The sequence below is a fragment of the Ips typographus genome, linkage group LG12 (genome assembly GCF_016097725.1).
Source record: "Ips typographus isolate SLU linkage group LG12, UJ_Ityp_2.0, whole genome shotgun sequence".
Taxonomy (NCBI): domain Eukaryota; kingdom Metazoa; phylum Arthropoda; class Insecta; order Coleoptera; family Curculionidae; genus Ips; species Ips typographus.
Window position 1 is genome coordinate 186,561 of NC_138433.1, and position 26,487 is coordinate 213,047.

Genomic DNA, 26,487 nt, shown 5'->3' on the forward strand with positions numbered 1-26,487 from the left:
TTTTACAAGCGATTTTGTCCCTGACTGTCTATACAAACTGTGTTTTTGGCAGGTCAAACTTTGACTCCGCTTTTCTCCCTGACTGTACCTAATTTTGTAGTGTTTTTTTGAGTTATTGAATAGAAAATTTAATGAGGATTCCAAAAATGTGCTTAAAACAGTCATTTTCTGACTCTAAGTGGGTTTTACAAGCGATTTTGTCCCTGACTGTCTATACAAACTGTGTTTTTGGCAGGTCAAACTTTGACTCCGCTTTTCTCCCTGACTGTACCTAATTTTGTAGTGTTTTTTTGAGTTATTGAATAGAAAATTTAATGAGGATTCCAAAAATGTGCTTAAAACAGTCATTTTCTGACTCTAAGTGGGTTTTACAAGCGATTTTGTCCCTGACTGTCTATACAAACTGTATTTTTGGCAGGTCAAACTTTGACTCCGCTTTTCTCCCTGACTGTACATAATTTTGTAGTGTTTTTTTTTCGGTTATTGAATAGGAAATTTGGTGAGGATTCCAAAAATGTGCTTAAATCAGTCATTTTGTCACTCCAAGTGGGTTTTAGAGTTGATTTTGTACCTGACTGTCTCTACAAGCTGTGCTTTTGGTAGTTCAAATTTGACACCACTTTTCTTCCTGACTATACCAAATTTTGCTGTGTTTTTTAAGTTTTTAGATAGGAAATTTAATGAAGATTCCAAAAATGTACTTAAAACAGTCATTTTCTCACTCCAAGTGGGTTTCACAGGCAGTTTTGTCCCTGACTATCTTTTCAAACTGTGTTTTTGGCAGTTCAAACTTTGACACCATCTTTCTCCTTGACTGTCCCTAAATTTGTAGTGTTTTTTATTTTAGTGGATAGGAAATTTAATGAGAATTCCAAAAATGTACTTAAAACAGTCATTTTCTCACTTCAAGTGGGTTTTAGAGTCGAATTTGTCCTTGACTATACAAACTGTGTTTTTGACAGTTCAAACTTTGACACCACTTTTCTCCTTGACTATACCTAATTTTGTAGTGTTTTTGAGGTTATTGGATAGGAAATTTAATGAGGATTCCAAAAATGTGCTTAAAACAGTCATTTTCTCACTCCAAGTGGGTTTTACAAGCGATTTTATCCCTGACTGTCCTTTCAAACTGTGTTTTTGGCAGTTCAAACTTATTTGCAATACCTTAATAATTCCCATAAAGTAATTATTATCATAAAGTAAACACTTTGTATGTAGTTTGCGATTGTTGATTTGTATTCTAACAACGACTATACAGAACGAAAACTATTACAATAAGTTGTAATATATTGTACAAATATTCGTAAGCCACTAGGGACATTTTGTTATCTACTTTCTGTTGTAATACTTTAAAATCAGATTAGTCGTAGACTAGACAGTGTTTTGCTGACAATGGGTAAAATCAAGGTAATTTACTAGAATAAGTAGAAAAATTTCTACTTTAATTTTGTAGAATTCAGTTTTTGTGATCACCGGTGGTTCGTCAGGTTTAGGAAAGAGTACCTGCGAACTGTTACTCTCTGAAGGAGCACGTATCACTATCCTTGACCTTATTCACCCCAGAAACCGACTTTTTGACGAATCACGTGGTCTGTTCATTCAAGGAGACGTAATAATCCACGTGATCGAGTGTAACATTTGAATTGAACTATACTTGTGCAGGTTTGTTCCGAGAACGACGTGCAAACTGCCTTGGAGGCCACCAAACGAAAATTTGGTAGAATCGATGGGCTGGTGCATTGCGCCGGCATCTTCAGAGCTTTGGGGGACGAAATTTTCAACTTAAATACCATGAAACCCGGAAATTTGCAAGATATAACGGACGTTATTCATGTACAACCATTTTACTAGCAAAAACTGCGTAATCAGTCGAAAAACTTTCAGGTTAACTTGATTGGTACATTCAACACCAACAGACTGGTTGTTCCGTATTTTTTGGAGAACCTGGGGGACGAGGAGGGACAAAAAGGACTGATAATCAACTGTTCCAGGTTGGCTGACCGTTTTAGGGAATTTAAAATGTATTTTTGTTTCGTTTAGCCCTTCGGGACGCAGCCCCATAGCCTCAGGGCTAGCGTACAGTATTAGCAAGGTGGGGACGATGGCCCTTAGTTTACCTTTAGCCAAACAGCTCAGTGGTGTAGGGATACGAGTTATGGATATTGCTGGAGGTAAAAAAAATTATTAAATCAACTGTGAAGGACTATTTTTCCTTGCCACTAACGTCACTTTCTACGCAAAGTCTGTATCTAGTTGGGCAGTTTGTTTCACACGAAATTCAACCTTAATGACTTTTGTTTTGTGTTGTTTTTGGCAGTTCAAACTTTGACACCACTTTTCTTCCTGACTATACCTAATTTTGTAGTGTTTTTTTGTGTTATGGAATAGGAAATTTAATAAGGATTCCAAAAATGTACTTAAAACAGTCATTTTCTTACTCCAAGTGGGTTTTACAGGCGATTTTGTCCCTGACTGTCCTTTCAAACTGTGTTTTTGGCAGGTCAAACTTTGACACCACTTTTCTCCCTGACTGTACCTAATTTTGTAGTGTTTTTTTAGGTTATCAATTAGGAAATTTAATGACGATTCCAAAAATGTACTTAAAACAGTCATTTTCTCACTCCAAGTGGGTTTTACAAGCAATTTTGTCCCTGACTATCCTTTCAAACTGTGTTTTTGGCTGTTCAAACTTTGACACCACTTTTCTCCCTGACTGTACCTAATTTTTTAGTGTTTTTTTAGGTTATCAATTAGGAAATTTAATGACGATTCCAAAAATGTACTTAAAACAGTCATTTTCTCACTCCAAGTGGGTTTTACAGACGATTTTGTCCCTGACTGTCTTTTCAAGTTGTGTTTTTGGCAGGTCAAATTTTGACACCACTTTTCTCCCTGACTGTACCAAATTTTGTAATGTTGTTTTATGTTATCAGACAGGAAATTTAATGACGATTCCAAAAATGTACTTAAAACAGTCATTTTCTGACTCTAAGTGGGTTTTACAAGCGATTTTGTCCCTGACTATCCTTTCAAACTGTGTTTTTGGCTGTTCAAACTTTGACACCAATTTTTGCCCCGACTGTATTAAATTTTGTAGTAGTTTTTTATCTTATTGAATAGGAAATTTAATGAGGATTCCAAAAATGTGCTTAAAACAGTCTTTTTCTCACTCTAAGTGGGTTTTAGACGCGATTTTGTTCCTGACTGTCCTTTCAAACTGTGTTTTTGGCAGTTCAAACTTTGACACCGCTTTTCTCCCTGACTGTACCAAATTTTTAGTATTTTTTTAAGTTATTGAATAGAAAATTTAATGAGGATTCCAAAAATGTACTTGAAACAGTTATTTTCTCACTCCAAGTGGGTTTTACAGGCGATTTTGTCCCTGACTGTCCTTTCAAACTGTGTTTTTGGCAGTTCAAACTTTGACACCGCTTTTCTCCCTGACTGTACCAAATTTTTAGTATTTTTTTAAGTTATTGAATAGAAAATTTAATGAGGATTCCAAAAATGTACTTAAAACAGTCATTTTCTCACTCCAAGTGGGTTTTACAGACGATTTTGTCCCTGACTGTCTTTTCAAGTTGTGTTTTTGGCAGGTCAAATTTTGACACCACTTTTCTCTCTGACTGTACCAAATTTTGTAATGTTGTTTTATGTTATCAGATAGGAAATCTAATGAGGATTTCAAAAATGTGCTTAAAACAGTCATTTTCTGACTCTAAGTGGGTTTTACAAGCGATTTTGTCCCTGACTGTTCTTTCAAACTGTGTTTTTGGTAGTTCAAACTTTGACACCAATTTTTGCCCCGACTGTATTCAATTTTGTAGTAGTTTTTTATCTTATTGAATAGGAAATTTAATGAGGATTCCAAAAATGTGCTTAAAACAGTCTTTTTCTCACTCTAAGTGGGTTTTAGACGCGATTTTGTACCTGACTGTCCTTTCAAACTGTGTTTTTGGCAGTTCAAACTTTGACACCGCTTTTCTCCCTGACTGTACCAAATTTTTAGTATTTTTTTACGTTATTGAATAGAAAATTTAATGAGGATTCCAAAAATGTACTTGAAACAGTTATTTTCTCACTCCAAGTGGGTTTTACAGGCGATTTTGTCCCTGACTGTCCTTTCAAACTGTGTTTTTGGCAGTTCAAACTTTGACACCGCTTTTCTCCCTGACTGTACCAAATTTTTAGAATTTTTTTACGTTATTGAATAGAAAATTTAATGAGGATTCCAAAAATGTACTTGAAACAGTTATTTTCTCACTCCAAGTGGGTTTTACAGGCGATTTTGTCCCTGACTGTCCTTTCAAACTGTGTTTTTGGCAGTTCAAACTTTGACACCGCTTTTCTCCCTGACTGTACCAAATTTTTAGTATTTTTTTACGTTATTGAATAGAAAATTTAATGAGGATTCCAAAAATGTACTTAAAACAGTCATTTTCTCACTCCAAGTGGGTTTTACAGACGATTTTGTCCCTGACTGTCTTTTCAAGTTGTGTTTTTGGCAGGTCAAATTTTGACACCACTTTTCTCTCTGACTGTACCAAATTTTGTAATGTTGTTTTATGTTATCAGATAGGAAATCTAATGAGGATTTCAAAAATGTGCTTAAAACAGTCTTTTTCTCACTCTAAGTGGGTTTTACAAGCGATTTTGTCCCTGACTGTTCTTTCAAACTGTGTTTTTGGCAGTTCAAACTTTGACACCAATTTTTGCCCCGACTGTATTCAATTTTGTAGTAGTTTTTTATCTTATTGAATAGGAAATTTAATGAGGATTCCAAAAATGTGCTTAAAACAGTCTTTTTCTCACTCTAAGTGGGTTTTAGACGCGATTTTGTACCTGACTGTCCTTTCAAACTGTGTTTTTGGCAGTTCAAACTTTGACACCGCTTTTCTCCCTGACTGTACCAAATTTTTAGTATTTTTTTACGTTATTGAATAGAAAATTTAATGAGGATTCCAAAAATGTACTTGAAACAGTTATTTTCTCACTCCAAGTGGGTTTTACAGGCGATTTTGTCCCTGACTGTCCTTTCAAACTGTGTTTTTGGCAGTTCAAACTTTGACACCGCTTTTCTCCCTGACTGTACCAAATTTTTAGTATTTTTTTACGTTATTGAATAGAAAATTTAATGAGGATTCCAAAAATGTACTTGAAACAGTTATTTTCTCACTCCAAGTGGGTTTTACAGGCGATTTTGTACCTGACTGTCCTTTCAAACTGTGTTTTTGGCAGTTCAAACTTTGACACCGCTTTTCTCCCTGACTGTACCAAATTTTTAGTATTTTTTTACGTTATTGAATAGAAAATTTAATGAGGATTCCAAAAATGTACTTGAAACAGTTATTTTCTCATTCCAAGTGGGTTTTACAGGCGATTTTGTCCCTGACCTGACCGTTTCAAAAACAAATTTTTTTCCAGGCCTTTGCGAGACACCCATGTACCGAAACGCCGTCGAATCCAACCGTCACATGGCATCGTTACAGAATAGCTTCCCATCGAGACTGATACGACCCGTGGAATTTGCCAAAACTGTCAAATACGTCATCGAAACACCCATGATCAATGGTAGTTCGTTGTATTTGGATGGGGCTCTTTTACCATCGCAAATAAACCGTTAATTTATTAATAGAGACATATATAGTAGAAGGCAATATAGCACGTCATTGACGTTTAACGCGCCACGTTGCCAGATGTTTAGTTTTTTCATTAAAACTTTACATAAATTTGGTTTTTATTTACTTCTTATATAGAAGTTGACGCAGTTTTTTAACAGAGAATTTTGAATAACAATATTAGTCAATGTTGAGGGTTTTTTGTCTCTCTCTCTGTAAGCAGTTTTAGTCAAAAAATTAGTGCCCTGGACCATAGACTTCCCGTTTTAGATTTATTGACACACTCTGTATATAAGGGAAATCTATTCTGTAGTTGCCTTGGCAGGTCTGGTGGTCTAAAAAATGCAACCTTCATGGAACAAACAGAGGGTGACGTCATGTTGACGTAATTCGACATTATCTTAATCTAACCAACTGTCAAATTACGACATCGTGACGTCACAAACCCTCTGTTTGGTCCATTAATCTTTAACGATTTGAAGACATTTAGTTTCAAAAGGAATTGTAAATTGACATAATGGACTTCCCATTTTAGATTTATTGACACACTCTGTATATAAGGGAAATCTATTCTGTAGTTGCCTTGGCGGGTCTGGTGGTCTAAGAAATGCAACAACCTTCATGGAACAAACAGAGGGTGACGTCATGTTGACGTAATTCGACATTATCTTAATCTAACCAACTGTCAAATTACGACATCGTGACGTCACATTCGCTCTGTTTGGTCCATTAATCTTTAACGATTTGAAGCTTCAAAAGGAATTATACTTTGTTATTAAAGACTGCTAAGTTAACAGGACAGTGAACATAGTTTGTGATTGGTCAAACTCACTGATGACGTGCATCGCTCCCATTAGTGACCATAATAAAACAGGACCGTACTAAAGTAACATTGTATTGATTTGAAAACAATTTTTCTGGTTGGAAATCAATTCCTTAGGGCGCCGTCCAGCTTTAGGGAGAACCCATTCAACATCGGGTTCCCCAAGATGTCTTTCACCGTTTTACCAAAGTCACGTGGTTTGATCATTCTGCTGGGGAACAGATTGGTCAGGGAGGCCACTTCCTGGTTGGATTCGGCCGTATTGAGCAGCATTGGCGTTTCGCACACCCCTGAACCCACCATTCCAACATCACCTTTACTATGGAAACTATAACAAACCTGGAGAAATATCCATGACGCGGATTCCTAAAGGTCCCAACTGTCTGGCCAACGGGTTGGTCATGGAGATGATGGCCGCTTTGGTGGCGCTGTAGGAAATCATCGAAGGCAGTCCATCGTGTCCGGTGGCACTGGACGTGTTGATGATGATCCCTTTCTGACCTTCTTCGTCCCGATTATTGTCCAGGAGAAACGGTATGACCAGTCTGTTCATATTTAAGGTCCCCAGCAAGTTAACCTTCAAATATACAGTTAGAAGAGTGAGGTTAGGCTCTCATTCAAACTAACGACAGAAAGATCAATGAAATGATACAGACTGGATGGGTTATGCTTTGATGCGCAAATATGTGACATTACCGTAATAATTTTAGTGTAAATGCTGATATCTCCGGGTTTCTGGCGTTTTTCGTCGTAAATCACATCTCCAAGTCGACAAATACCAGCGCAATGGATGAGCCCATCGATTTTTCCGAATTTCCTTTTGGTTTCGTCTAAGGCTTTTTGGGCTTCGCTTTCACTGGAAACCTAGCAAAAACCAGCATTTTAGAGTCACTTTTCCTGCACCAACTTACGTCAGCCTTGATAGAAAGCAATCGATCACCGTATTGGTCCAAACCGTTTTCGAGTGCGTTTACATCGATTATAGTGACGCAGGCGCCCTCTTGTAACAGCACTTCCGCAGCACCCTCACCCAAACCGGAAGCACCTCCGGTGACGACAAACACCTTTCCATTCATTATCAAGCAACTGTTGTAATGCAGGCGATGTTGCAACATTTATACTTTTGAAACCAAGTCACTGGTTTCGTTTACTTCGTTTTCTCGGTTCTAGGCTAGAATTTACAATGTTTCGGGTGCACTGCAAGCTCCAGTGTAAATCTAGTCGACTAAAGTAGCAAAATTGATTGACTGCATGCATGTTTTTCTATTATTGTTTTGTTACCAACACGCACAACTTGATTATAACGTAACGAGATGATTAGAATTGTTTGTTTGTGTTTTGACTAAACCGGGTGGTCAAAACCAAACTCGTTTATGATTTGACAACTTGTTACCTGAATTTGGGACACCTTGTTGTGTTTTAGGTAAAAACGCTATACCGGGTGGTCGAAAGAGAATTTCAATGGCTACAAATTGGTATATTGAACCACCCTGTAACTGTCAAGATAACAGAGTTATGGGTTGTCACAGTATAAACTGTCAAAAATCAAACAACTCAGTTATTAGTAGATATTTGCACATACTTTATTCCTAGAGAATCCATCAGTATACAGGGTGTCCCAAATTTGAGCATCAAACCAAACTTTTTATTCGATTTTTGGAATCTACGTCAAATTCTAGGCCTACTTGATGTAAAATGTTTGTATCGATATTCAATTGTTTTTGCTCTAGCAGCCTACTTTGACCACCCACCTCGAAACCAGAAATTCCCAATTGGAGCGAAATTTTGGTGCACTTTTTCAGAAAATCGTCCATAACAGGCTTATTTGAAACACCCTGTATAAACACACCGTATAACAAAAGAAAGCTAATGAACGGTGCTATCACGTTACGTTGAGCGGGCACGATTAGGTTGTTCCGTTTAGCCGCTAGAGGGCGTTAAAGTTGACTCGCGTTTTTTGCTCAATATCTCAGGAACGTTTCAGGTTAGAGGACTGAAATTTTTACCACAAAATGCACCTCGATGGGAGGCAACTTTTACCTTCTATACACTTTTTTGGTACCGCGCACCGTTTCACCTTGAAAAATTAAAAACTAGAATTGTCAAGAATTTTCAAGGGTGAAGTGTCAAAATTGACATAATTTCAAGGTCATCTCCGAAACGGTGCCAGGGAGAGCAAAATGGACGTCAGATTTGCGTTCCCCAGGTTCAAATTAGTTAAAAAATTACTTTGATTGAGCAAAATCCAAAATGGTCGCCGTTAGTATAGTAGGCCCAAAAAATCCCCAATTTAGATTGAAATTCCGTGCACTTTTCCAGAAAATCGTCCATAACTCGCTTATTTAAAACCTCCTGTATAAACACACCGGAAAACAAAAGAAAGCTAATAAACGGGGCTATCACGTGACGTTGAGCGGGCACGACTAGGTTGTCCCGTTTAGCCGCTAGAGGGCGTCAAAGTTGACTCGCGTTTTTTGCCCAATATCTCGGGAACGTTTCAGGTTAGAGGTCTGAAATTTTGGCCTAGTACAGGTTATAATATTTCCGCCAAAATAGACTCGGAAAATTCCTGTTTGATTAAATATAATGGCAATTTTTGTACAAATGAACGGTAACCGTAATCAGGTTCTTAGGGCACCATCCAGTCTCTGCGAGAACCCGTTCAACATTGGATTCTCGATCGTTTCCTTCACAGTTTTTCCAAAATCGTGGGGTTTGATTTTACGTGTCGGGAATGGATTCACCAAGTCGCTTATGTTTTCGTTGCTCTCCGCTGCGGCCAGAAACATCGGAGTGTCGCAGATACCTAAAAACAATTTTCAGGTTAGGTTTTGACGTCACGATGACGTAATTTGGCCAAATCATAGATTGATTGTGACGTCATAAAAAAGTTGACAGACCTGGAGAAATATCCATGACGCGAATACCCAAAGGACCCAACTCTTTAGCTAGGGGATAGGTCAAGGAGAGGATGGCAGCTTTGGAGGCGCTGTAGGCAATCAGGGATGGCACTCCGTCGTGTCCTGAAACACTGCAACCAAAGAGTGTTTGACTTGGTGAACTTTCTTGGAGTTACCTGGAGGTGTTGATGATTATGCCTTTCTGGCCTTCCTCGTCGGGCTGATTGTCCAGGAAGTAGGGTATAACCAGTCTGTCCACGTTCAAGGTGCCTAAAAGGTTCACCGTAATGACTTGCTGGAAAACGCTCAAATCCCCAGGTTTCTGCGACTTTTGGTCGTAAATTACGTCTCCCTGTCGGCAAATAGCTGCGCAGTGAACCAACCCATCGATTTTTCCAAATTTTTTCTTGGTTTTTTCGAAAACTTCCTGCACCTCTCCCTCTTTAGTCACCTGAAATGCCCACTCAAAACTGGATCGAAGGTGGTTTCTTGAAAACTCACGTCCGCTTGCACAAACAGAAACCGATCAGCGTATTTGTCCAAACCGTTTGGAGTGAGCTGGTTTACATCGGCTATGGTAACGCTAGCACCAGCTGCAAGTAGAACCTCTGCAGCACCTTTTCCTAAACCTTGAGCACCTCCAGTTACCACATAGACTTTACCCTAAAAAATTGTCATTTTTGTATTAATAATTTAATTATTTATTTATATTCAACTTGCCTCCACTCGAACCATATTCTATTAGGTAGAATGTAACCAGCTTACTAATTAAGTGTTACTGTATGGCCCAGTATTTATTAAATACACATTTTTTAATTACGGACAAGGATTTCAGATAAGGAAATTTCGTGAATTTGTATCGCTTTGTTATTATGCTAACAAAAAAAGAAACCAATTAAATCGTGCAATTAAAAAATATAACCTTCAAAATTGCGTCTGTTTTCGCGCACTTATCTAATCGCACAACAATGTTGCGGAAAGATAATCTTGGAAGCTACGCAAATTATCATTGTTACCATTTTGCAAATGCCAGAAGCCTCTACAAGTGTCTAGTATCTTCCAATAATTTTTTTAAAACTGCCAGAGGCCTCTAGGAGCCATTTTGAAGCTGTGAGAAGCTTTTGGAGTAGTCAAGACCTGTCAGAGGCCTCTAAGAGCAATTCTAACACTGCCAGATGGCTTTGGAGTAGTCAGAACTTGCCAGAGGCATCTAGGAGCCATTTTGAAGCTGCCAGAAGGTTTTTCTTATAGTTAAGATTTGCCAGAGGCCTCTAAGAGCCAATTTAAAACTGCTAGAAGCCTTTGGAGTAGTCAAGACCTCCCAAAGAGCTCTAGGAGCCATTTTAAAACTGTCAGAAGCCTCTGGAGTATTCAGGGCGTGCCAGAGGCCTCTAGGAGCCATTTTGTAACTGTCAGAAGCTTCTAGAGTAGTCAAGACCTGCCAGAGGCTTCTAAGAGCCATTTTGAAGCTGTCAGAAGGTTTTTCTAATAGTTAAGATCTGCCAGAGGCCTCTAGGAGCCATTTTGAAGCTTTTCTAATAATTAAGATCTGCCAGAGGCCTCTAGGAGCCATTTTGAAGCTGACAGAAGGTTTTTCTAATAATTAAGATCTGCCCCAGAGGCCTCTAAGAGCCATTTTGAAGCTGTCAGAAGATTTTCTAATAGTTAAGATCTGCCAGAGGCCTCTAGGAGCCATTTTGAAGCTGTAAGATGCTCTTTTAATAGTTAAGATCTGCCAGAGGCCTCTAGGAGCCATTTTGAAGCTGTCAGATGCTTTTCTAATAGTTAAGATCTGCCAGAGGCCTCTAGAAGCCATTTTGAAGCTGTCAGAAGCTTTTCTAATAGTTGAGATCTGCCAGAGGCCTCTAGAAGCCATTTTGAAACTGTCAGAAGGTTTTCCTTATAGTTAAGATCTGCCAGAGGCCTCTAGGAGCCATTTTGAAGCTGTCAGAAGGTTTTTCTAATACTTAAGGTCTGCCAGAGGCCTCCAGGAGCCTTTTTAAGGCTGTGAGAAGCTTTTCTAACAGTTAAGATCTGCCAGAGACCTCTAGAAGCCATTTTGAAGTTGTCAGAAGGTTTTTCTAATAGTTAAGATCTGCCAGAGGCCTCTAGGAGCCATTTTGAAGCTTTTCTAATAATTAAGATCTGCCAGAGGCCTCTAGGAGCCATTTTGAAGCTGACAGAAGGTTTTTCTAATAATTAAGATCTGCCAGAGGCCTCTAGAAGCCATTTTGAAGCTGTCAGAAGCTTTTCTAATAGTTGAGATCTGCCAGAGGCCTCTAGAAGCCATTTTGAAACTGTCAGAAGGTTTTCCTTATAGTTAAGATCTGCCAGAGGCCTCTAGGAGCCATTTTGAAGCTTTCAGAAGGTTTTTCTAATAGTTAAGATCTGCCAGAGGCCTCTAGAAGCCATTTTGAAGCTGTCAGATGCTTTTTTAATAGTTAAGATCTGCCAGAGGCCTCTAGGAGTCATTTTGAAGCTGTCAGAAGATTTTTTAATAGTTAAGATCTGCCAGAGGCCTCTAGGAGCCATTTTGAAGCTGTCAGAAGGTTTTTCTAATAGTTAAGATCTGCCAGAGGCCTCTAGGAGCCATTTTGAAGCTGTCAGAAACTTTTCTAATAGTTAAGATCTGCCAGAGGCCTCTAGGCGCCATTTTGAAGCTGTCAGAAGATTTTCTAATAGTTAAGATCTGCCAGAGGCCTCTAGGCGCCATTTTGAAGCTGTCAGAAGGTTTTTCTTATAGTTAAGATCTGCCAGAGGCCTCTAGGAGCCATTTTGAAGCTGTCAGAAGGTTTTTCTAATAGTTATGATCTGCCAGAGGCCTCTAGGAGCCATTTTGAAGCTTTCAGAAGGTTTTTCTTATAGTTAAGATCTGCCAGAGGCCTCTAGGAGCCATTTTGAAGCTGTCAGATGCTCTTTTAATAGTTAAGATCTGCCAGAGGCCTCTAGAAGCCATTTTGAAGCTGTCAGATGCTCTTTTAATAGTTAAGATCTGCCAGAGGCCTCTAGAAGCCATTTTGAAGCTGTCAGATGCTCTTTTAATAGTTAAGATCTGCCAGAGGCCTCGAGAAGCCATTTTGAAGCTGTCAGAAGCTTTTCTAATAATTAAGATCTGCCAGAGGCCTCTAGGAGCCATTTTGAAGCTGTCAGAAGGTTTTTCTAATAGTTAAGATCTGCCAGAGGCCTCTAGGAGCCATTTTGAAGCTGTCAGAAACTTTTCTAATAGTTAAGATCTGCCAGAGGCCTCTAGGCGCCATTTTGAAGCTGTCAGAAGATTTTCTAATAGTTAAGATCTGCCAGAGGCCTCTAGGCGCCATTTTGAAGCTGTCAGAAGGTTTTTCTTATAGTTAAGATCTGCCAGAGGCCTCTAGGAGCCATTTTGAAGCTGTCAGAAGGTTTTTCTAATAGTTATGATCTGCCAGAGGCCTCTAGGAGCCATTTTGAAGCTTTCAGAAGGTTTTTCTTATAGTTAAGATCTGCCAGAGGCCTCTAGGAGCCATTTTGAAGCTGTCAGATGCTCTTTTAATAGTTAAGATCTGCCAGAGGCCTCTAGAAGCCATTTTGAAGCTGTCAGATGCTCTTTTAATAGTTAAGATCTGCCAGAGGCCTCTAGAAGCCATTTTGAAGCTGTCAGATGCTCTTTTAATAGTTAAGATCTGCCAGAGGCCTCTAGAAGCCATTTTGAAGCTGTCAGATGCTCTTTTAATAGTTAAGATCTGCCAGAGGCCTCGAGAAGCCATTTTGAAGCTGTCAGAAGCTTTTCTAATAATTAAGATCTGCCAGAGGCCTCTAGGAGCCATTTTGAAGCTTTCAGAAGCTTTTCTAATAATTAAGATCTGCCAGAGGCCTCTAGGAGCCATTTTGAAGCTTTCAGAAGGTTTTTCTTATAGTTAAGATCTGCCAGAGGCCTCTAGGAGCCATTTTGAAGCTGTCAGAAGGTTTTCTAAAGTTAAGATCTGCCAGAGGCCTCTAGAAGCCATTTTGAAGCTGTCAGAAGGTTTTTCTTATAGTTAAAATCTGCCAGAGGCCTCTAGGAGCCATTTTGAAGCTGTCAGATGCTCTTTTAATAGTTAAGATCTGCCAGAGGCCTCTAGAAGCCATTTTGAAGCTGTCAGAAGCTTTTCTAATAATTAAGATCTGCCAGAGGCCTCTAGGAGCCATTTTGAAGCTGTCAGATGCTCTTTTAATAGTTAAGATCTGCCAGAGGCCTCTAGGAGCCATTTTGAAGCTGTCAGAAGGTTTTCTAAAGTTAAGATCTGCCAGAGGCCTCTAGGAGCCATTTTAAAATTGCCAAAAGCTTCTGGAGTAGTCAGGACCTGCCAGAGACTTCTAGGAGCCATTTTGAAACTGCCAGAAGCCTCTAAACACCGGCTTTCGCTATTAAATTATCTATATTGTTAGAGCCTCTACCCTGAGTACAAAAACGAATCTTTTAAATTTCCATATCTCGGTTATTTTGACAGTTGAACTGTCAAAGTGAAAAATGTCAACATTACGTACACATTACAAGTAATAGACACAGAGTGTACAACAAATTTGACAGTTGACTTGACCGAGACAAATGTATGACGTCACGCTGACGTAACTTGTTAAAACTACGGCTTAACCTGCTGTCAATTTACGTCATTGTGACGTCACATTTACAAAACGTATCGTAGATAACTTAGTAAGATTTAGTTGGGGAAATGGTGGAAAATGCTCAAACTGCCTTATTAAAAGCCTATTTTACAACTACCAGTTAAAGTTGCCTGGATGATTGATCCTTTTGGCTACAAGATTTTGTTTTAAACTAAATTTGATGTGAAATTGAACACATTTCACTGAAATTCTGCATATAATCACAGCAAGGCTACTTTGCGGATATTATTCGGGCAAAACATGTCCATCGAGCTATTCAGTCGCAAGTAACACGAATATTCGCCTCGTTTGGACCGAATAAGCCCCCCATACGTTCTTTAAGCGAATGATTGATGAATGGTTAGCGAACGAAATTGGGTATTACCTTTATGGGCCATCAAACGCAATAACAACTCAATTTTACCAATTGGAACCAGATAGTCCAGTGGAATTACGGAAAAATAATTTTACGGGGCAAAGACACAAGGAAATTGCTCCCTAAAAGGGTTTTTCAAATGAATTTTCTTTTATTGAAATTGTCTTGGTCTAATTGAGGTATTAAACCAAATTGCCAAGCCAATTTGCTTTGATTAACACCTTGGATGGTATTTTTTTGGTGGATGAAAGGATAGTCAGGGACAAAATCGCCTGTAAAACCCACTTAGAGTGAGAAAATGACTGTTTTAAGTACATTTTTGGAATCCTCATTAAATTTCCTATTCAGTAACATAAAAAAATACTACAAAATTTGGTACAGTCAGGGGGAAAAGCGGTGTCAAAGTTTGAACTGCCAAAAACACAGTTTGAAAGGATAGTCAGGGACAAAATCGCCTGTAAAACCGACTTAGAGTGAGAAAATGACTGTTTTAAGTACATTTTTGGAATCCTCATTAAATTTCCTATTTGATAACATAAAACAACAATACAAAATTTAATACAGTCAGGGGAAAAATGGGTGTCAAAGTTTGAACTGCCAAAAACACAGTTTGAAAGGATAGTCAGGGACAAAATCGCCTGTAAAACCCACTTGGAGTAAGAAAATGACTGTTTTAACTACATTTTTGGAATCCTCATTAAATTTCTTATCTGATTACATAAAACAACACTGCAAAATTTGGTACAGTCAGGGAGAAAAGCGGTGTCAAAGTTTGAACTGCCAAAAACACAGTTTGAAAGGATAGTCAGGGACAAAATCGTCTGTAAAACCCACTTAGAGTGAGAAAATGACTGTTTTAAGTACATTTTTGGAATTCTCATTAAATTTCCTATTCAGTAACATAAAAAAATACTACAAAATTTGGTACAGTCAGGGAGAAATGTGGTGTCAAAGTTTGAACTGCCAAAAACACAGTTTGAAAGGATAGTCAGGGACAAAATTGCCTGTAAAACCCACTTAGAGTGAGAAAATGACTGTTTTAAGTACATTTTTGGAATTCTCATTAAATTTCCTATTCAATGACATACAAAAATACTAAAAAATTTGGTACAGTCAGGGAGAAAAGCGGTATCAAAGTTTGAACTGCCAAAAACACAGTTTGAAAGGATAGTCAGGGACAAAATCGTCTGTAAAACCCACTTAGAGTGAGAAAATGACTGTTTTAAGTACATTTTTGGAATCCTCATTAAATTTCCTATCCAATAACCTAAAAACCACTACAAAATTTGGTACAGTCAGGGAGAAATGTGGTGTCAAAGTTTGAACTGCCAAAAATACAGTTTGAAAGGATAGTCAGGGATAAAAACGCCTGTAAAACCCACTTAGAGTGAGAAAATGACTGTTTTAAGTACATTTTTGGAATCCTCATTAAATTTCTTATCTGATTACATAAAACAACACTGCAAAATTTGGTACAGTCAGGGAGAAAAGCGGTGTCAAAGTTTGAACTGCCAAAAACACAGTTTAAAAGGATAGTCAGGGACAAAATCGCCTGTAAAACCCACTTAGAGTGAGAAAATGACTGTTTTAAGTACATTTTTGGAATTCTCATTAAATTTCCTATTCAATCACATAAAAAAATACTACAAAATTTGGTACAGTCAGGGGGAAAAGCGATGTCAAAGTTTGAACTGCCAAATACACAGTTTGAAAGGATAGTCAGGGACAAAATCGCCTGTAAAACTCACTTAGAGTGAGAAAATGACTGTTTTAAGTACATTTTTGGAATCCTCATTAAATTTCCTATCCAATAACCTAAAAACCACTACAAAATTTGGTACAGTCAGGGAGAAAAGCGGTGTCAAAGTTTGAACTGCCAAAAACACAGTTTAAAAGGATAGTCAGGGACAAAATCGCCTGTAAAACCCACTTAGAGTGAGAAAATGACTGTTTTAAGTACATTTTTGGAATCCTCATTAAATTTCTTATCTGATTACATAAAACAACACTGCAAAATTTGGTACAGTCAGGGAGAAAAGCGGTGTCAAAGTTTGAACTGCCAAAAACACAGTTTGAAAGTCAGGGTCAAAATCACCTGTAAAATCGACTTAGAGTGAGAAAATGACTGTTTTAAGCACATTTTTGGAATCCTCATTAAATTTCCTATCCAATAACCTAAAAACCACTACAAAATTTGGTACAGTCAGGGAGAAAAGCGGTGTCAAAGTTTGAACTGCCAAAAACACAGTTTAAAAGGATAGTCAGGGACAAAATCGCCTGTAAAACCCACTTAGAGTGAGAAAATGACTGTTTTAAGCACATTTTTGGAATCCTCATTAAATTTCCTATCCAATAACCTAAAAACCACTACAAAATTTGGTACAGTCAGGGAGAAAAGCGGTGTCAAAGTTTGAACTGCCAAAAACACAGTTTAAAAGGATAGTCAGGGACAAAATCGCCTGTAAAACCCACTTAGAGTGAGAAAATGACTGTTTTAAGCACATTTTTGGAATCCTCATTAAATTTCCTATCCAATAACCTAAAAACCACTACAAAATTTGGTACAGTCAGGGAGAAAAGCGGTGTCAAAGTTTGAACTGCCAAAAACACAGTTTAAAAGGATAGTCAGGGACAAAATCGCCTGTAAAACCCACTTGGAATAAGAAAATGGCTGTTTTAAGTACATTTTTGGAATCCTCATTAAATTTCCTATTCAGTAACATAAAAAAATACTACAAAATTTGGTACAGTCAGGGAGAAAAGCGGTGTCAAAATTTGACCAGCCAGAAACACATTGTTTGTAATTTACCAGTAATTTTTACTAGCCCGAGACTTTACTGTGACGTCAGGATCCATTCCAACAAAATCTGCCAATCGAGCAATCCTTTACCGTTTACCGTCCTTGAAGATGACCTCCCCGAAAAAGGGATAAAATTCATGGAAGAAGTTTTAATGGCAAAATTGATTTGTTTTGCCAGAGCCTGGAATATAGGACGCCAGTCGCCCTGGAGCCTGGAATAGGCGACTTAACGGCGTCCCTGTTTTCGCTCGAAAACAGTAATGTACTGGATTTTAAGATTACCGCGGTTCATCCTCAGTTATTTACTACAGAAAAAGCTTGTTTTCCTTTATTAGTCCATCATAATTGAAACGTATCTCTTTCTGGAACCGGCATCATCAGGTGAATCGTTTCGTTCTTCGTCACACTTGGAACTCAGACGTTTCCTGGCAATTTCTAGAGAATCGGCACTTTTGATTTTTTTAACTAAATCCTGGTGTTCTTTGATCGCTTTTTCCTAAAAAATACGTTAAATAGACAGTTTTGACTATAATAATAATAATAGAAAAGACAGAGACAGCATCTTGGAGGGAGGAGGAGCGGCTCTGTCGTTTTTTCACCAGCTCTAACGAATCAACCTTTTGTACTTTAGTAGAGCTTTGCGCAATTATAGGTGGCGCTGCTTGGTTAATAACTGTTTTTTCGGGAACCTGTAAATTGCTCTAGTTTGACATTTTCTGCACGTCACTGTGTAAACGAACTTACTGCTACAAGACCAACGCAGTCACAATGGGACGAATCGCAAGCGCAATGCAAAATCAATGAAATGGATTTTTCTGGATTGGTAACGCTCTGTTTTGACGGTCTGGGAACTAATTTGCGCAGAAAACATTATAAATTTGGATTTACGTGTCAACGGAGTCGCGTTTTGACAGATTAGACCAGAAAGGAGGGAGACACTAGATATGTTTTGCTTAGCAAAACAAACAAAAGCTCAAAAATAGTTTACTCCCTTACTTGACAAGTTACGTCAAAATGTCATAGAAAACAAAAGATAGTGCAGATTACAAGCTTTCCAAAAATATCCCCGCATGAGTTGATTGGTCGTACCGTGGGATTCACCGCTAGAGGGCGTCAAAGTTGCTTCACCATAAACTCACTAATTTTTAGACACCCGCTGCTTTCACCCTAATTTACTCCCTTACTTGACAAGTTACGTCAAAATGTCATGGAAAACAAAAGATAGTGCAGATTACAAGCTTTCCAAAAATATCCCCACATTAGTTTATTGATTACACCGTTTGGCCGCTAGAGGGCGTCAAAGTTGCTTTACCATAAAATCACTAATTTTTAGACACCCGCTGCTTTCATCCTAATTTACTCCCTTACTTGACAAGTTACGTCAAAATGTCATGGAAAACAAAAGATAGTGCAGATTACAAGCTTTCCAAAAATATCCCCACATTAGTTTATTGATTACACCGTTTGGCCGCTAGAGGGCGTCAAAGTTGCTTTACCATAAAATCACTAATTTTTAGACACCCGCTGCTTTCACCCTAATTTACTCCCTTACTTGACAAGTTACGTCAAAATGTCATGGAAAACAAAAGATAGTGCAGATTACAAGCTTTCCAAAAATATCCCCACATTAGTTTATTGATTACACCGTTTGGCCGCTAGAGGGCGTCAAAGTTGCTTTACCATAAAATCACTAATTTTTAGACACCCGCTGCTTTCATCCTAATTTACTCCCTTACTTGACAAGTTACGTCAAAATGTCATGGAAAACAAAAGATAGTGCAGATTACAAGCTTTCCAAAAATATCCCCACATTAGTTTATTGATTACACCGTTTGGCCGCTAGAGGGCGTCAAAGTTGCTTTACCATAAAATCACTAATTTTTAGACACCCGCTGCTTTCATCCTAATTTACTCCCTTACTTGACAAGTTACGTCAAAATGTCATGGAAAACAAAAGATAGTGCAGATTACAAGCTTTCCAAAAATATCCCCACATTAGTTTATTGATTACACCGTTTGGCCGCTAGAGGGCGTCAAAGTTGCTTTACCATAAAATCACTAATTTTTAGACACCCGCTGCTTTCATCCTAATTTACTCCCTTACTTGAAAAGATACATAAAAATGTCATAGAAAACAAAAGATAGTGCAGATTACAAGCTTTCCAAAAATATCCCCACATGAGTTGATTGGTCGTACCGTTTGGCCGCTAGAGGGCGTCAAAGTTGCTTCACCATAAAATCGCTAATTTTTAGACACCCCTTGCTTTCATCTTAATTTACTCCCTTACTTGACAAGATACGTCAAAATGTCATAGAAAACAAAAGATAGTGCAGATTACAAGCTTTCCAAAAATATCCCCGCATGAGTTGATTGGTCGTACCGTGGGATTCACCGCTAGAGGGCGTCAAAGTTGCTTCACCATAAACTCACTAATTTTTAGACACCCGCTGCTTTCACCCTAATTTACTCCCTTACTTGACAAGTTACGTCAAAATGTCATGGAAAACAAAAGATAGTGCAGATTACAAGCTTTCCAAAAATATCCCCACATGAGTTTATTGATTACACCGTTTGGTCGCTAGAGGGCGTCAAAGTTGCTTTACCATAAAATCACTAATTTTTAGACACCCGCTGCTTTCATCCTAATTTACTCCCTTACTTGAAAAGATACATAAAAATGTCATAGAAAACAAAAGATAGTGCAGATTACAAGCTTTCCAAAAATATCCCCACATGAGTTGATTGGTCGTACCGTTTGGCCGCTAGAGGGCGTCAAAGTTGCTTCACCATAAAATCGCTAATTTTTAGACACCCCTTGCTTTCATCTTAATTTACTCCCTTACTTGACAAGATACGTCAAAATGTCATGGAAAACAAAAGATAGTGCAGATTTCAAGCTTTCCAAAAATATCCCCACTTGAGTTGATTGGTCGTACCGTTTGGCCGCTAGAGGGCGTCAAAGTTGCTTCACCATAAAATCACTAATTTTTAGACACCCGCTGCTTTCACCCTAATTTACTCCCTTACTTGACAAGATACGTCAAAATGTCATAGAAAACAAAAGATAGTGCAGATTACAAGCTTTCCAAAAATATCCCCGCATGAGTTGATTGGTCGTACCGTGGGATTCACCGCTAGAGGGCGTCAAAGTTGCTTCACCATAAACTCACTAATTTTTAGACACCCGCTGCTTTCACCCTAATTTACTCCCTTACTTGACAAGTTACGTCAAAATGTCATGGAAAACAAAAGATAGTGCAGATTACAAGCTTTCCAAAAATATCCCCACATGAGTTTATTGATTACACCGTTTGGCCGCTAGAGGGCGTCAAAGTTGCTTCACCATAAAATCACTAATTTTTAGACACCCGCTGCTTTCACCCTAATTTACTCCCTTACTTGACAAGATACATAAAAATGTCATAGAAAACAAAAGATAGTGCAGATTACAAGCTTTCCAAAAATATCCCCGCATGAGTTGATTGGTCGTACCGTGGGATTCACCGCTAGAGGGCGTCAAAGTTGCTTCACCATAAAATCACTAATTTTTAGACACCCGCTGCTTTCATCCTAATTTACTCCCTTACTTGACAAGATACGTCAAAATGTCATAGAAAACAAAAGATAGTGCAGATTTCAAGCTTTCCAAAAATATCCCCACTTGAGTTGATTGGTCGTACCGTTTGGCCGCTAGAGGGCGTCAAAGTTGCTTCACCATAAAATCACTAATTTTTAGACACCCGCTGCTTTCACCCTAATTTACTCCCTTACTTGACAAGTTACGTCAAAATGTCATGGAAAACAAAAGATAGTGCAGATTACAAGCTTTCCAAAAATATCCCCACATTAGTTTATTGATTACACCGTTTGGCCGCTAGAGGGCGTCAAAGTTGCTTCACCATAAAATCACTAATTTTTAGACACCCGCTGCTTTCATCCTAATTTACTCCCTTACTTGAAAAGATACATAAAAATGTCATAGAAAACAAAAGATAGTGCAGATTACAAGCTTTCCAAAAATATCCCCACTTGAGTTGATTGGTCGTACGTTTGGCCGCTAGAGGGCGTCAAAGTTGCTTCACCATAAAATCACTAATTTTTAGACACCCGCTGCTTTCACCCTAATTTACTCCCTTACTTGACAAGATACGTCAAAATGTCATAGAAAACAAAAGATAGTGCAGATTTCAAGCTTTCCAAAAATATCCCCACATGAGTTAATTGATCATGTCGTTTGGCCGCTAGAGGGCGTCAAAGTTGCTTCACCATAAAATCGCTAATTTTTAGACACCCGCTGCTTTCATCCTAATTTACTCCCTTACTTGACAAGTTACGACAAAACGTCATAGAAAACAAAAGATAGTGCAGATTACAAGCTTTCCAAAAATATCCCCACATGAGTTTATTGATTACACCGTTTGGCCGCTAGAGGGCGTCAAAGTTGCTTCACCATAAAATCACTAATTTTTAGACACCCGCTGCTTTCACCCTAATTTACTCCCTTACTTGACAAGATACGTCAAAATGTCATAGAAAACAAAAGATAGTGCAGATTTCAAGCTTTCCAAAAATATCCCCACATGAGTTAATTGATCATGTCGTTTGGCCGCTAGAGGGCGTCAAAGTTGCTTCACCATAAAATCGCTAATTTTTAGACACCCGCTGCTTTCATCCTAATTTACTCCCTTACTTGACAAGTTACGACAAAACGTCATAGAAAACAAAAGATAGTGCAGATTACAAGCTTTCCAAAAATATCCCCACATGAGTTTATTGATTACACCGTTTGGCCGCTAGAGGGCGTCAAAGTTGCTTCACCATAAAATCACTAATTTTTAGACACCCGCTGCTTTCATCCTAATTTACTCCCTTACTTGACAAGATACGTCAAAATGTCATAAAAAACAAAAGATAGAGCAGACTTTTAGCTTTCCAAAAATATTCCCACACGAGTTGATTGATAACACCGTTTAGCCGCTAGAGGGAGTTAAACTTCCCTCACCATAAAATCACAAATTTTTTGACACCTGTCGCTTTGACCCTAAATTACTCTCTTATTTGACAAGTTACGTCAAAATATCATGGAAAACAAAAGATAGAGCAGATTTTTATCTTTCCAAAAATATCCCCACACGAGTTGAGTGATAACGCCGTTTAGCCGCTAGAGGGCGTCAAACTTCCCTCACCATAAAATCACAAATTTTTTGACACCTGTCGCTTTGACCCTAAATTACTCTCTTATTTGACAAGTTACGTCAAAATATCATGGAAAACAAAAGATAGAGCAGATTTTTAGCTTTCCAAAAATATTCCCACACGAGTTGATTAATCACACCGTTTAGCCGCTAGAGGGCGTCAAACTTCCCTCACCATAAAATCACATATTTTTTGACACACGTCGCTTTGACCCTGAATTACTCCCTTATTTGACAAGTTACGTCAAAATGTCATGGAAAACAAAAGATAGAGCAGGTTTCAAGCTTTCACGGCCTCCCATTTAAGATCCAGATTTATAATGTTTTCTATGCCAATTTGTCGATTGAAACTTATGCCACAAATAAACTTACTATTAGCATTGCAATCGCATTGGTTTCGTTCGCATGTGCACCGGTTTTCCCGCCATTTTGAGTACGCGCCATTTTGTTTTTTCGCTTCCACTACGTTCGCGTATTCGAATTTTTCCGATTCTCGCTTGATATCGCTTAACCGTTGTTCGTTCAGCTGAAATTGCAAGTTTGATTTTGTCCCACAAAATGGACTATTTTTAACTCACACTTTCCTCCCTAACTCCATTCAAAGTGTTTCCTTTTTCCTCGTTTTTCTCCGGCTGGACGCTTTTCCCACCGCTCAACGACTTGTTCTGTAAAGTGCCTTTACGAAGTGGTTTATAAACTCAAAAAAAACTGGGAAAACAAGTAAATTATACTTTTTTTCAGTTTATTGGACTGCGGTTTCCACGTTGCCAGTTCATCAATCATTTCCTGGGTCTCTTTTCGTGGATCCTCCTTCACGTATCCCGAAGTCAGATAATCGCAAAAACGACATCTCTTTTCCATCAGAAGCTTCAGCAAAGTGTTCAAAAAAACTGTCTGGATATCGCAGAAAATTCTAATTTTTACCTTCACTTGGTGGAGTTTCTTCTCCTGCAGCTCCTGCAGTAGCTCCAACCACACGTTTGTCTTCTTGTGGGGTGGTAAAGGGTTGGTTTTGTCACGCTTTTTCCTTGTCAAACCCTTCTTCTCCCTTCCGCATGTTCTGTTATCCATTAGGGTGCACTTAATCGGTTCCAAATTGCGTTCTACCACACTTCTCCAAAATGACAGACACTTTTCGGTCTCATCCTGGCTGATTCCTCCATCAAATGCAAATGTCTAGGAAGCCAGTGTTATTAAGTCTTCCAGGTTTCATATGTACCACCCACTTTGAACAAAGATTCTCCTGAAGGAATTGGTTCTACTCTATCAATTGGTTCCTCCAGATTGATGGGTTGTATCATGGTGATGTTCTCGCTAGACATTTCGTGGATTTCAATTCCTTTTCTGTATCCAATACAGTCAAAAAATCCGGTTAAATACTATTATTTGAGGTAGTTACCTGAAGATTTTGTGTAAACTTCCATAAGGTGGGGGCTGACTGGGTAAATACGTGGCCGATGCCTCTAAATTTGTGTTTTTTATTGTTTCTTCTTCCTCCATTTTGCTGAATTGACTGAAGTTGTCATTTGACACTGTCAAATTGTTAATCATAGTAAGTGGATAGGAGGATAGAAAATACTACAAAATGAGCCAAAGCTGGCCTCTCTAGCTCTTCGTGTTACCGAGATATTGAATTTCAAAAAGTAGTAAAAAATGTCCCTCAATTTTCAATTTTTTTGAAAAATTCAAAATTTTAATTTGCTTTTTTTGTACTTATTTCATCTAATTTTAGGTCTTTTGATATAAATATGTCATTTGCTGAGCATTAGAACTCTCTTGAAGCAAAATAAAAAATTACTAAAATTGCACTTTTTACAAAAATAGCATTTTTGTCAAACGTCGCTTTGACCTTAAATTACTCCCTTATTTGACAAGTTACGTCAAAATGTCATGGAAAGCAAAAGATAGAGCAGATTTCAGGCTTTCTAAAAATATCCCCCCATGAGTTGATTGATAATCCCGTTTGGACGCTAGAGAGCGTTAAAGTTCTTTCACCATAAAATCACATATTTTTTGACATACGTCGTTTTGGCCCTCAATTACTCTCTTATTTGACAAGTTACGTCTAAATGTCATAGAAAACAAACGATAGAGCAGATTTCAAGCTTTCTAAAAATATGCCCCCATGAGTTGATTGATCATGTCGTTTGGACGCTAGAGGGCATTAAATTTCTTTTACCATAATATCACATATTTTGTAACACTCGTTGCTTAAACCTAAATTACTCCCTTATTTGACAAGTTACGTCTAAATGTCATAGAAAACAAAAGATAGAGCAGATTTCAAGCTTTCCAAAAATATCCCCACTTGAGTTGATTGGTTATACCGTTTGGCCGCTAGAGGACGTCAAATTTGCTTCACCATAAAATCACTAATTTTTAGGCACCCGCTGCTTTCATCCTAATTTACTCCCTTACTTGACAAGATACGTCAAAATGTCATAGAAAACAAAAGATAGTGCAGATTACAAGCTTTCCAAAAATATCCCAACATGAGTTGATTGGTCATACCGTTTGGCCGCTAGAGGGCGTCAAATTTCTTTTATCATAATATCACATATTTCGTGACACCCGTTGCTTAAACCTAAATTAGTTCCTTATTTGACAAGTTACGTCAAAATGTCATGGAAAACAAAAGATAGAGCAGATTTCAAGCTTTCCAAAAATATGCCCACATGAGTTGATTGATCATGTCGTTTGGCCGCTAGAGGGCGTCAAATTTCTTTTATCATAATATCACATATTTCGTGACACCCCTTGCTTAACCCTAAATTACTCCCTTATTTGACAAGTTATGTCAAAATGTCATAGAATAGAAAATATAGAGCAGATTTCAAGCTTTCCAAAAATATGCCCACATGAGTTGATTGATCATGTCGTTTGGCCGCTAGAGGGCGTCAAATTTCTTTTATCATAATATCACATATTTTGTGACACCCGTTGCTTAACCCTAAATTACTCCCTTATTTGACAAGTTATGTCAAAATGTCATAGAATAGAAAATATAGAGCAGATTTCAAGCTTTCCAAAAATATGCCCACATGAGTTGATTGATCATGTCGTTTGGCCGCTAGAGGGCGTCAAATTTCTTTTATCATAATATCACATATTTCGTGACACCCGTTGCTTAAACCTAAATTAGTCCCTTATTTGACAAGTTACGTCTAAATGTCATGGAAAACAAAAGATAGAGCAGATTTCAGGCTTTCCAAAAATATGCCCCCATGAGTTGATTGATGACACCGTTTGGCCGCTAGAGAGCGTCAAATTTCTTTTACCATAATATCACATATTTTGTAACACCCGTTGCTTAACCCTAAATTACTCCCTTATTTGACAAGTTACGTCAAAATGTCATGGAAAACAAAAGATAGAGCAGATTTCAGGCTTTCCAAAAATATGCCCCCATGGGTTAATTGATGACACCGTTTGGCCGCTAGAGGGCGTCAAAGTTCCTTTACCTCTTTACCAATAATATCACATATATTGTAAATATTTTTTAGTCAGATTTCATGTAAATCTTAATCCGGCCGAGTTCCTGACAAAGAAATGGTTAAAATGTTAACTTAGGTTAGGTTAGGTCTAACTCTGTTAGTTTTTGAGATATCAAAAAACCAACTGCACCAGCGTCTTTTCCGGGAAATTTTAACATAAAATGACACCGAGACGTCAACTGTAACTTGACAAATAAAAAAGTTGTATTTTTTGACAGTTCCCGGCCGCCATTTTGAATTGTCTGTCAAAATATTGACTTGCACCTCATTTTAAAGGAAATTTTACGTAGTTTCAAGAAATGACAGACAAAATGGCGTTCCAGGCCGCCATTTTGAATTTCCTGTCAAAATATCGAGTTGCACCTCATTTTGAAGGAAATTTCACGTAGTTTCTAGAAATGACAGACAAAATGGCGTTCCAGGCCACCATTTTGATTTCCTGTCAAAATATTGAGTTGCACCTCATTCTGAAGGAAATTTCACGTAATAGGCTAATAAAAGTAAATAATAATAAAAGTTCATTAATAAGCTAATCTTGCAAAATGCAAAGGTCAAGTTTACAACTATCCTTATCAGTTACAAGTAAAAATAATTGTGTCATCGTTGTTTTGCAATTTGTTATTACACTGATTAAATACAGACAAACATCTACACGAACTGGAA

The 26,487-nt window shown here is 38.1% G+C and overlaps 4 protein-coding genes across 5 annotated transcripts; 1 reads left to right on the forward strand and 3 right to left on the reverse strand.

Moving 5' to 3' along the window:
• Positions 1–1,249: 1,249 nt before the first annotated feature.
• On the forward strand, positions 1,250–5,729 carry LOC145736480 (ipsdienol dehydrogenase-like). Its single transcript, XM_081990935.1, has 6 exons — positions 1,250–1,407; positions 1,454–1,609; positions 1,663–1,833; positions 1,885–1,991; positions 2,041–2,171; positions 5,425–5,729. The coding sequence occupies exons 1-6, from the start codon at positions 1,393–1,395 to the stop codon at positions 5,622–5,624; spliced, it is 780 nt and encodes a 259-aa protein (XP_081847061.1). The 5' UTR covers positions 1,250–1,392; the 3' UTR covers positions 5,625–5,729.
• A 768-nt stretch (positions 5,730–6,497) lies between these two features.
• On the reverse strand, positions 6,498–7,537 carry LOC145736479 (ipsdienol dehydrogenase-like). Its single transcript, XM_081990934.1, has 4 exons — positions 7,353–7,537; positions 7,138–7,305; positions 6,781–7,018; positions 6,498–6,731 (listed from the first exon to the last, which is right to left on the reverse strand). Exons 1-4 carry the CDS (start codon positions 7,515–7,517, stop codon positions 6,547–6,549), a joined length of 756 nt encoding a protein of 251 aa, XP_081847060.1. The 5' UTR covers positions 7,518–7,537; the 3' UTR covers positions 6,498–6,546.
• Positions 7,538–9,007: 1,470 nt separating this feature from the next.
• Positions 9,008–10,220, reverse strand: LOC145736150 (ipsdienol dehydrogenase-like). Its single transcript, XM_081990422.1, has 5 exons — positions 10,062–10,220; positions 9,843–10,004; positions 9,518–9,792; positions 9,342–9,472; positions 9,008–9,247 (listed from the first exon to the last, which is right to left on the reverse strand). The coding sequence occupies exons 1-5, from the start codon at positions 10,074–10,076 to the stop codon at positions 9,063–9,065; spliced, it is 768 nt and encodes a 255-aa protein (XP_081846548.1). The 5' UTR covers positions 10,077–10,220; the 3' UTR covers positions 9,008–9,062.
• A 7,227-nt stretch (positions 10,221–17,447) lies between these two features.
• On the reverse strand, positions 17,448–23,884 carry LOC145736148 (uncharacterized). 2 transcript variants are annotated; one of them, XM_081990419.1, is made up of 9 exons: positions 23,730–23,884; positions 23,557–23,674; positions 23,255–23,506; positions 23,062–23,197; positions 22,909–23,006; positions 22,703–22,856; positions 17,879–17,985; positions 17,692–17,823; positions 17,448–17,630 (listed from the first exon to the last, which is right to left on the reverse strand). In XM_081990419.1, the coding sequence occupies exons 1-9, from the start codon at positions 23,879–23,881 to the stop codon at positions 17,466–17,468; spliced, it is 1,314 nt and encodes a 437-aa protein (XP_081846545.1). In that variant the 5' UTR covers positions 23,882–23,884; the 3' UTR covers positions 17,448–17,465. The 2 variants fall into 2 exon arrangements, with proteins under 2 accessions (XP_081846545.1, XP_081846544.1); XM_081990418.1 differs by having other exon boundaries at positions 17,686–17,823.
• Positions 23,885–26,487: the final 2,603 nt, after the last annotated feature.

What these genes read in the sequence shown, in the direction of transcription:
- LOC145736150 (XM_081990422.1), bottom strand. An exon ending in ATAATCATCAACACCTCCAG is followed by an intron (nt 9,473 to 9,517) that starts GTAACTCCAAGA and finishes CTTTGGTTGCAG; the next exon opens with TGTTTCAGGACACGACGGAG. An exon ending in CGTCATGGATATTTCTCCAG is followed by an intron (nt 9,248 to 9,341) that starts GTCTGTCAACTT and finishes AATTGTTTTTAG; the next exon opens with GTATCTGCGACACTCCGATG.
- LOC145736479 (XM_081990934.1), bottom strand. Translation starts at nt 7,517, where the DNA reads ATGAATGGAAAGGTGTTTGTCGTCACCGGAGGTGCTTCCGGTTTGGGT. An exon ending in TGCTTTCTATCAAGGCTGAC is followed by an intron (nt 7,306 to 7,352) that starts GTAAGTTGGTGC and finishes GGTTTTTGCTAG; the next exon opens with GTTTCCAGTGAAAGCGAAGC. An exon ending in CGTCATGGATATTTCTCCAG is followed by an intron (nt 6,732 to 6,780) that starts GTTTGTTATAGT and finishes TGGTGGGTTCAG; the next exon opens with GGGTGTGCGAAACGCCAATG.
- LOC145736148 (XM_081990418.1), bottom strand. Translation starts at nt 23,881, where the DNA reads ATGATTAACAATTTGACAGTGTCAAATGACAACTTCAGTCAATTCAGC. An exon ending in ACTGCGTTGGTCTTGTAGCA is followed by an intron (nt 17,824 to 17,878) that starts GTAAGTTCGTTT and finishes AGCAATTTACAG; the next exon opens with GTTCCCGAAAAAACAGTTAT. An exon ending in CCCTCCAAGATGCTGTCTCT is followed by an intron (nt 17,631 to 17,685) that starts GTCTTTTCTATT and finishes CGTATTTTTTAG; the next exon opens with GAAAAAGCGATCAAAGAACA.
- LOC145736480 (XM_081990935.1), top strand. An exon ending in GTCTGTTCATTCAAGGAGAC is followed by an intron (nt 1,610 to 1,662) that starts GTAATAATCCAC and finishes ATACTTGTGCAG; the next exon opens with GTTTGTTCCGAGAACGACGT. An exon ending in ATATAACGGACGTTATTCAT is followed by an intron (nt 1,834 to 1,884) that starts GTACAACCATTT and finishes AAAAACTTTCAG; the next exon opens with GTTAACTTGATTGGTACATT.